Genomic DNA, 10,600 nt, shown 5'->3' on the forward strand with positions numbered 1-10,600 from the left:
AACTTAGCTGTATCTGCTAGTCTTATGCTCTCATCCTAGCTGTATTGTCCAGGAAAACAGATGCTGCTTTCCGCAGCGAAGAAAGAGCTGCCTCTCAAGAAATACATTTCTTACGTGCGTGCATTCAACTGCGTAACGCGAAAGGGCCACAACAGGCTCCACCACAAACAAGCCAGCCTCCGTGCTGCACCTCTCCCTGGAAACTGCAGCTACCTGGGCCAACGAGCAGCTAGCCGGCAGAGCCGTCCCCGCAGCTGCACCGTGCACCAGGACGCACGCCGCGTGCAGACGCTCTTTAAGAAACCTGCTCCTCCTAACAGCTTCCTATCTCAAACCASATCAAACTGCAGCCTGCAGCTGCTAGCGCCTGAGTGGGAAAGTCGGCGCGCTTTCTCAGCTGCCGGGGAAGACGCGTGGCACGGGGAAGGAGGAACGCGGAGGGCGCGCCGCGCCGGCGCTCCGTCCTGCCCCCGGCCCCGCCGGCGCCCCCGCGAGCTCCCTCGAGGACCACCACGGCGAGGCGCAGCAATAGGGAGGGCGAGAGACGCTCGAAGGCTGGAGAGGACCGTCGGCAGTTACAGCTACACCCCTAGTTTGCGCGCTTGTAACTCTGCGGTGCTTACCGCTCCTCTGCCCGGAAGGGAGCAGTGCTTTTACACCAAAGCGATCAACACGCCACCGCACCGCTCGCTCGCGACGACACTACTGCTCCGGCCCCTCAGCGCTCACTCCCGGCGACCTCGGGACGGCTTTGGGAGCGCCACCGCCTGCGCCGCGGCACGCGACCAAGACGCCCGCTCCGAACCTCCCGCCGCCCCCGTTTTGCCATACGGGGCACCCCCCTGCCGCCCCTCCGAGCCCCACGGGGAAAGAGGTCCTGCGGGTGCCACCTCCCTGCTCTCCAAGCCCCGGGAGCTCACAACGCCTCCAAGCTCGCGACGTCGGGCACCCGACGGAGGCGCCCGGGGAGCGCGTGCCCGGGCCTGGAGCCCTGCCATCCCCCCGCCTCGGCCCCGCTGCCCAAAACCTGCTTTAATTAACCTAAACCACCCAAAGTTACTGACTGCCAAGCAGAGACGAAACGATGGGGGCACCGCCTTGCGCATCTGCCCCCAAGCGATACCCCCGGCCAGGGGACAGTTTCCTCACTGCTACTCGGGGGGAGGCACCGTTGTTCGGTCACGATCACTTTCAGCAACTTGGAAATGAGATTAGCTGCATCTAGCATGCTACCCGTCTGCTGCTGCTGCTTTACGGAGGGTCTTAGAGGAGGCTTAAGATGTCACCCTGCCCTTCGTGCAGAGTCCTCAATTTTAGCATCGGGTATTTTATCCACATTTAATACAATTGTACTTGGAAGAAAAACCTTTCGACCAAAAAGGAAAAAAAAAAAATTAAGGGAGAAGATGCAAGGAGTGGGAGGTGTTATTGCTAAAAAAGAAAAAAAAAAATCTAGTACTAGTTTCCAGGAAAAAAAAAAAAACAACTGAATATATCTGGATATGCCTAAATAAAAGCAGAGATGTATTTTCCCCCCCTAACAAAAGCCTGATATTGAGCTAAAAAGAGGGATTTTGTTATTTATTTTTTTTTAAGAGAGGGGGAAGTGTTCTGTAAATTTAATACAGCTGAACTTTTATATTTAATTGTTCTCTCTAGCTTTCCAAAATAATTTGCTTTGTGTATGTTAGGACAAAAGATTTCTGTGTATGGCTGAACAGAGGTTAATCATGCATAGCAGGCAGCTGCACAAGGGCTGAGGAACAGACCTCTGGGTGGGGAGGGGAAAAGAACTTGATGCAGCTTGAATATATCAGTACCTGTATCTTTTGTGCTTTATTTTGTTTACTCACTCGAGGACCGCAGGCTTCCAAACAACCAAACGTTTGTTCTGCGCGAGCCGCGGCGGCGACAGGCTGCAGCGCGGGTCGCGCTCCCGCGGGGCTCGGCGCGGAGGGGGCAGGAAGGGAGAGGCCCCCGCCGCAGCAGCCGGGCGCCCCGGGCCGGCGGGACCGCGCCGCGGGGGCTCCGGCGGACCAGCAAACGGTGCCGCACCTGGGCCCCCGGCCGGGCTCTTTTTCCCACCCAACCACATGGTCTAAAAGGTTGGGGAGGGTTTTTTTTATTATTATTTATTTATTTGACTGGGGTTTTATTTGCTTGGGCAGGAGGGAGGGCGATCACCTCAAAAAACTCTCTTTGCAAAGAGGTCAAGCAGGTGAAATGGGGCACGCAGCAGCAAACTGCAGCTGAAGCAGCACCGCTAATTAATACCCGGTGTTTGACGCAGGCACTAGCCCTGCGCAGCTCCCTGCCTRCTCCCCCTCCGAGAGCCGTGCCGGCACGTGGGTACGGCATGAAGTCCTCTCTTCCCGGCTACTACGCGCGCCGCTAAGAGAAAGCGGAACACGAGCCCCCACGATTTGGCCCCGGTACTGCAGCCGATCATCGTTTTTCTTTAGAAAAGGATATTGCACTTCCCGAGTAAGGTGAGATTTCAGACATGTCTTGGAGGTCACCGCACTCGGACTTTATGAGCGACAACGAGAGCCCTTCGGCGGCGCTGGGCGGGTGTGCTGGTGAGCAAGGGTGGTGATTCATGTGGTGCGACGACATCTTGGTCCTCAGACTCGTGGTCTCCCGAGTCAAGTCTAGGGATTCGGGGGAGGCGCGCTCTTTGCCCGGGAAGGAGGCCGACGGGGCGCCCAGCGGGCTCTGGAAGGGGTACGCCATGAGGGGGAGCGGGAAGGGGTGGCGGAAGGAGGAGGTGGAGAAGCCCGCCGTGGCCGACAGCGGGGACTGGTGGAGGGAGGCGTGGTGGCCCCCGGGCGGCGGGGCAGAGGCAGATTGGTCGGACGAGTTCTTGCGGACGACGAGGGGCAGCGCCTCGGTTTGGTCGGTGGCGCCGGGCATCTGCACGCTGCCGAAGGTGTCGAGGGGGTTGGGGATGATGACGTCCCCGAAGCACTGCAGGCGCTGGTTGGCCGTGTGGAAGTTGTGGTTCTCCCCGTTCACTGCGAATCTGGCTTGGGGGATCTGGAGAGGTGGGAAGACCTGAGGAAGTTGGCGGGAGGGCTTAGATGAGAAAACTTTAACCACTGTGTCCACAACCTGCGACATGGCCGTATTCAGTTCCTGTTTCAGCGTCTCAGCCAAATGTTTGCCTTCGGGGTGGAAAGAATTCGGCCCTTGCTCCTTTTCCTTGGGACCTTCTCTTTTAGGCTTATTCTCTGCGATTTCTTGCTCCCTGATGAGGGCACGGGCACGATCGATGAACTGCCCCGGGTCCAGCTCGCACATCTCGGTGTCYGAGCGGCCAACGGAGTCGCCTGCCCTCGCATCCATGGTTTCGGAGCGCATGCTGTCTTCAGACAGGTTACCATCTTCATCATTTTCAGAGTCAGTGCTGTCATAGATTTGGTAGAACTTCTCCTGCAGCTGGCGCAGCTGTTTCTGCATGTCTTCCAGCTGCTGCTTCAGCTGTCTGCGCTCCTCGCGCTTCTGTTCTTTCCTCGCCGAAACCAGCTGCTGGAAACTCTGCTGCTGCTGCTGTGGCAGCTTTTGCTTGCGTTTGTTTTCTCTGTAACTTTCTCGGGGACTCACAGACTGCGGAGCTATTTCTCTTTCATTTTCATTGCCCCTTAACGCCACACTTGGGGAATGGCTCATACCCCGAATTATATTCTCAACCCGGGCGCGTTTAGCTCTCAGGTGCTCGTCGCATAACCGATCCACATCAAACTGGCTCATCGTAGGCCTGCCAAAAGGGGAAAGACACTCTTGGGGGCTGTCTCTTGAAGAGTTGCTGCATACATCCTCCTGATGTACTTCTGAGCCCGTACTAGAGAGACCGCTGGCTTGGAAACTGGGCTCTGTGCCACCATTTTTGTTCATGTTATTTTTCAACAGCTGGGAAATTATGGTTGCTCCTGGAAAAGGCATCATGGCATCTTCATACGAGTTCGCCCTCTTCAGCAGCTTGCGGAGTACATTTGACTTTTCCCCATCTGCATGCTGCACCACTGAATACTCAACATCCTGCTCTGAACCTTGGGGATTCATGGCACTAAAAAACGTTGCTCTTGCCTTTGCAAAAAATGCAGATGCTGTCCCTACCGTCCTTTTCACTCCAATGTCAACTCTTCTTCTCTTGGTTTGCCTGCTTAAGAGGGCTGTGCTGTCATGGTCAGGCATCACTGGACTGTTATTGTGCCATCTTCAAAAGCTTGTCAGCTGGGCTCAGCTCAAGAATCCTGGGACCCTGGCCAACAGAACAAAAGGACTGATGAATCATTTTCTTTAAATTTCTCCAAATTTCCTGACCTCAATCCTGAATAAAATGCAAAATGCATAGGCTCTGGGATTTATGGCACATTACAATTATTGCAATTTATTATGCACTCTGCTTGAAATGAAACATTTTTAAATATTTCTGCTCCGCTGGTTTAAGATGGATTAAGATTTAAAAAAGCAAAAACTGCTTAAGCACCAGTAATATGATTCTCTTGCACAAATGCCTAAAATGATACTGTTTATCTTCAGAAGAAAGAGTAGATTAGAAGAACACAGCCTCTGACAACCAATTGATTAAATTTAGGGCATTGAGATACATGTTACAAAAGAAGATGAAAGTACTCCTTATTTAAGATTTATTGTTAAAACAAGAAATTGTATAAAATTTGGATTAAAAAAATTCAATTGCAATGTAAAAACTGTAATTGTGGTTTTGTTTTTTAAGGAGAGATAAAAATGGCAAATAAGTATTCGAAGGTCAAAACAACAACTTTCACCTGATTTTAGGTAGGACAGGATACGTGAAAGGCAAAGAAAACATACACGAATTTACACTTACATTGGGAAGGAAACCTCTCTTAAATCATTGGGAAAACATTTATTCAGCAAAGCAAAAAAGCATTAAAATGTTTTATGGTCAAGATTGTAATATTTACATAGATGTGATCAAATAAAGGCCGAAATGTAGCTAGTTAATATAGCCTCACATGTAGCAGTGACTAGCCACAACACCGTTTTAAATTCCCCAGGCATTCTTTCCCTTTTCTTAACTTACATTCTCTGAGTAAATCCCAGTGCTGAAGCATGAAGATTTTGTATTTCACACACTAAAATATATGACAGTAAATTTTGTGCATAGCAGAAACAAGGCATGTTCAGTGTCACATCTCTCTGTTTTAGAAAAATCTTCARAAACAGTATCTCAAATGCCCAGCGAAGCCTTTCTTACATGTAATATTTTGAATACACAGAATCTTATTTCCTGTGACATGCAGAAAGACGAGAAAAAAAATATGGAAAGATGAAAGAAAGAACATCAATCAACTGCATGAGAAAGGAAGATACCTTCTCTTTATATGAACTCTCATTGTTTCCCAGGAACACAGCATAAAAAGATAACACACTTCCTTGCATTTTGTAAAAGGCTCTTGACATAATTTGTGACTTATTAACTAGTGATGCTAAACTCACATTGCACATAGAGCATTGGACATTCTTTCCTGTTTCTTAAAATTTAACACCRAGTAAAATTAAAATATTTTTCATGCAACGCTTATCTAATATTAAACTTTACATTTGCTTAACAGAGCACAGTCTTCACAATAACAGGGTATATTGCCAAAGGCAGCATGCAGACTTTTTGGAATTGCTCCCATCTCTTTCGGTTCACCTGTAAAAACATCTACGTGCTCCCTAGGACTGCATCTGTGGCTAGTTTTAAAGAATGACTATCCATGCAAATAGGCATAATTTCAGCATGAAATAATCTGTAAAATCAAGACAGTAGTCAATGCTTAGTTTGCAACCGGGGGGGGGGGGGGGGGGGGGGGGAGAGGGAGAGAAGCTTTTAATACTTAAAAACATTATGTTTATTCTGCAGCCTTTGCCCACAGATTCTGGATGTACTGGAAGAATTTTCAGAGATTTGGTGTCAGAGACAGTTATGCAAGGGACATGATGTTTGTTTACATTACTGGCTCCTTGCATACAGGAAAGCAAAGAATGATAAAAATAAAAAAAATGTCATGAATTCAGATGGGAAATCCAGAGCCTTACACTGTTATCAGGACACTGCCTTTAGAAATCGCTCCTTATCAAGAGGCACATTAAGCAAGTGAAGTTTGGAGACCTAATGCTAATAATAAAATAACAAGGAGTTACATTGCAGGGGCCCAATTCCATCAGCTGCACGCTAGGTAGCATCACCCTCTGCAAGCAACTCCCTGCAGTCCAGGAGACTTTTTGAACAGCAAAATCCTGCTAGGTACCAGTGSTAGAATCAGGCCCTGCTTGGAAGTACACAGAGTAAAAGACAAGGCTCCCACTTTCTTCGAGTTAATGTAAAAGGAGTTTTTGGGGGGCCTGCAGCAGGCTTTTAACAATTAGGACGTCCTCTACAAAAAACAAAACAAAAAAAACCCTCCACACCCAAACCCAGAAGAGCCGGATTTTCAGAGGGGGTCTCTTCACGAGTAAAAGGCCCAGATCTCGGTGAGGGGAAAGGGGCGACACAGCACCGCAGGCACGGGAGGTTTYAAGCAGGCGATCTTGGCTCAGTACAAACCAGGGTCAAGGCCGACCTYCCAGCCTAGTGGTGTTCATTTGAAAGCGATATAAACTAATTGCAAGATAACTGTAAGAGCTCTTGCTTACTCGTGTAAGATATTCTAAATGCATTTTGCTTAAAGATAATAGTTGGCAATGGGGGGGGGGGAACCCTTCATGCTTCTCCTTCCTTTTCTGTAGTTAAACTATGCTCGATTAAGATCCAGCAGCATGTTCCCAGACTCAAACCAAAACCCTCATGTCAGGTTTCAAGTTTTGCGCGTTTCCCAGCAAGTTTTAGGTGCCTGCGTGCTGTTTCCATCTCCCTGGCCCGGTCCCCCCAAGGACACACGTGGGGAGGGCTGGCCGTACCCTTGAGCCAGCAGCTCAGGAAACCGGCTGTCCTGCGCCGGGCTGGGAGGTCATTGCCACGCATCCTTCCTCCCAGCGCCCACTTCCCTCTCCCGAAAACCACACCGACAGCTGCTCCCCGGCTCCCGCCGCGGCCGGCGGCAGGAGGTGCTCCCGAGCGATGCCCTTCCCGCGCCCATCGCGCCCCTCGCCCAGGCGCTACGCGGCATCTCCCACCGGCCCCGGCGCCGTCCCGAGCCCGCGGGCTGCCCGCTCTACGGCCGGCGTCCGTCTCGGCTTAAACAGGGGAAATAGCGCTACTTTAGCCTGGCGAAGCAGAACGGGCRTCGAGCGGCCAGCTAATATTTCGGTTTAGGAGGGACCAAAACCAACTGGCATCTCAAGGGAAGGGGAAATGCCACGTACAGCAGCATGCAAAATCCCAGATGTGACAGGCAGACCTTGATACTGATTAAACTGGAAGTGGATAAATAGGGAACTCTCGGAAAAAAAATTAGGAAGCTCACGTCCTTCACATAATACTAGTACTTTGGCTGCATGTTGTCTCMAAACTGCATTTCACACGTCTTGTTTCTGCACAGTCGTTCAGAAATACATATTTAGAAGGGYAGATTAGATTGTCAATATCTACACAGAAATCTTAAAGAGCAGAATTTCTGAGTTACAGAGTTTTAAGTTTGCGAAGGTTGAATTTGCTTTACATGTCACTTCTGATACTCCTTACCTGCCAAGCATAGTTTATGTTAAATTTACCCTCTACATCTAGGGCTTCAACTTGCAAGACGTGGCTTTCTCTTACAAGAAACTGAACGTTTTCCATTCCTATGTACTTCAAAAACCATGAAGGCCTAAGCACTTTCTAAGTCCACCAGAAATACAGTTTGCATAATTTCATTTACAAATTTACTTTAAAAACTTACGTTTAATCAAATCTCCTTAAACAAAACTGTGAATAACCTCTTACTTTCAAAACTTTTGCCTAAGGAGGCAATTTGATTAAATGTAACTACAAGTAACTTCTTAATAGTGCAACACCTAGACATGTGAGTTTATCTTCTATACATTAGAAATACATATTAGCTGGAAACAGTTTAATTTCTAGGTATCTAAGAGCTCCTGTTCCCAAACCTTCAGCGAGAATGGCACACACGATGTCAGGCATTTACACAGCAATCAGTTTCTGTAACCAAATTTGTAAACTCATCCTGATCTACATAGATCCTGATCGTTTTCTCTTAGATTAATTCACACATCTATGAAGCAGGAAGGAGCTTTCGATTTAAGCTCATCCTGCTCAGCGAGCCTGGGAGAACACACACCAGCCGCAGGTCCTCAGTGCCCGACCGACAGGAAACAACCGTTGGACACACGGGAGCGAAGTGCTAAACTTGATGCGTATCCRTCGATGAACTCGAGCAGATACTGCTTTCGAGAGCTGAAATTGCTCCTGTCTTTTCACGAGCCAACTACTTTCTTTGGTCAAGTGTCTGACTGCTTGTTCTCAGCCCACTATGCCAATACGACACAAGAAATTTAACACGCTTCTGCTAATAGAAATATTTAGGTCTTTCACTCTGAGGCACTACCACTGAGCATGGCTTTGCCAGAATCAGCCAGGCAGAGCAAGATGAAAATTATTTCGGTCAACAGCACTGCACACAAGAGAAACAGAGTTAAATCCGAAGAACAGATAACATTTATAAACCACAGAGCTGTTCAGTGCTAAAATCACTCCAACAAGCCAATGAAAAAGTACTACCTTTTTGGATGGTTTTGGCACAAGTTTTCTTGGGGGAAAGAGTTATCAAATTCTTTTAGCTGAGGTATGCAATAAAAGAATTTGAAACAAGGCAGAAATAATTAGCAACTATTTATGCATTAGCAACTACTTTACCAGTATTGCTCTACAAGCAGCAGCAAGCATTTTAACATGATTTAGTTCAAAATTACAATACCTAGTCTTTAAAATAAAAAACCACTTTATTTATTTTTTTTTAAATATACCTGATGATATAGGGCCCAATCCAGCAAGGTATTCAGCAAAGCCTGCGAACACCAAACACCCTCAATTCTCATCGACTTCAGGGAGAATTGACAGAGCTCACTAACAAGAGTTGCTCAGTATCTCATTAGTACAGGCCTTTATTATCATTTTGGGGAGATGCACAACCCTTCATCATGTATCTGTGGGCTGTACCATTTGAGGAAACAGCTTCTCCAAATGAAAAAGAAAAAAAAAAAAAAAAAGAGAGAGAGAGCGCGAGCGAGAGAAGTCAAGCTACCCTAAGTACAAAATTTGCAAATTTGCATTTTTCCTCCTTACAAGCCAGTTTGGTTCTTGTTATTTCACTGATCATGAGGAAAATAAGAACTCACACAGTCTCCATGCAGAGACAATACTGAAATGCTCACAAGATTCCTACTACGAACTCAGCCCAAGTTTTCAAAGATATTTTTCCATGCTACTCAACACAGTTCAGTCAGAATTCCTGAATTAGTTAAGTGCAATTAGTCTGCACTTTGAGACAGAATAATCATTATTTAAATACTATAAATAATAGCATTTACAATTCTGCCCTGTACACAAATTAAATTCCAATTTCAAAATGCATCTTTTCCTACAACTATCTAAATTTATCAACCGAGCATAAAAAAAAAAGGTAAGTCATACACAGTGAGAGGCCTCAGATTTTCACTGGCAGAGAAGTTAGCTATACATACAGACAGCAACATTCAGTGAATGTTAGATAGTTTACGGAACAATTTAATACGGAGCTGTAAGCAAAAAGTATATACACTGTGCTTTTTATCACAGTCAGCCCACGAAATGTTGATCCTCCACCTATATTTGAGTATTAATAAACATTTCACAGTATGCAATATAGCTGTTAAAGGTAAGCTCTGGACAAAAAAAAAACAGATAAAATACATGCAAAATGGGCTGTGGTGGCCATAAACTTTACGTGATTGATGGCAACTTGCAGAAAAACTGTGAGAATAAGACATAAAGGATACGTGCCACGTGCAAATCTACGGGTAAGAAAACGGCCTTGGTGTAATTCACTCTGCACACTGCCAAACCTCTACAGATGATGGAAGTGACAAATAATCTCAGCTTTCACACCTCGTAGCGACACGGCTGCGTTTCTATAACCCGCATTAGACAACACCGGACCCTTCTGCCACCGAGTAACGCACACGTATACGCCGATGCGCTTTCACGTGCCCRTGCTCCGGGACGGAGCCTGGACGTGGGGTTTGGGGTGACGCTCGCTGCACAGCCGGAAACACCCCGGTGTTTGCCGCAAGCACCTGGGACCTGTGGGGAACCAGAGGGTGTAAAAACCCTCGCTCGGTAACTTTTGCCCAGCATTCAAGGGCACCTCTAGTCTGCGGCCGCTTCCCCTGCCAGACACGACTGACATCCCCTACTCTGACACACGCATTAGGTTAATATCCTCCATATCTGCTATTTCCGGGGACGGAGAGCTCGTCCCCGGCATCAGCCCGCAGAGAGCTCAACCCCATCCCGGGCGCGCAGACCGGCCGCAGCTCCGACTCGCTCGCTCCTCCTTTCCCAGGCCGACCCCGGCAGCCAGGGGCTCGCCGGCGACACGGCCGCCGCCAGCGCGGCGCGGGGACGCGCCCGCGGGACGCCCCGGCGCGCACC

General features: G+C 48.1%; 1 protein-coding gene across 1 annotated transcript in view; it reads right to left on the bottom strand.

The window, feature by feature from the left end:
- PROX1 (prospero homeobox 1) overlaps window positions 1-10,600 on the bottom strand; it is a 49,932-nt gene that overhangs the window by 37,861 nt on the left and 1,471 nt on the right. The window contains exon 3 of the mRNA XM_085300133.1: window positions 2,473-4,261. Within this exon, the coding sequence (XP_085156259.1) occupies window positions 2,473-4,194 (1,722 nt within the window). The 5' untranslated portion in view covers window positions 4,195-4,261. The remainder of the gene's footprint in view (window positions 1-2,472; window positions 4,262-10,600) is intronic.

The sequence above is a fragment of the Rhea americana genome, unplaced genomic scaffold (genome assembly GCF_003343005.1).
Source record: "Rhea americana isolate MKP2758 unplaced genomic scaffold, rheAme1 scaffold_160, whole genome shotgun sequence".
In the NCBI taxonomy this organism is placed as follows: domain Eukaryota; kingdom Metazoa; phylum Chordata; class Aves; order Rheiformes; family Rheidae; genus Rhea; species Rhea americana.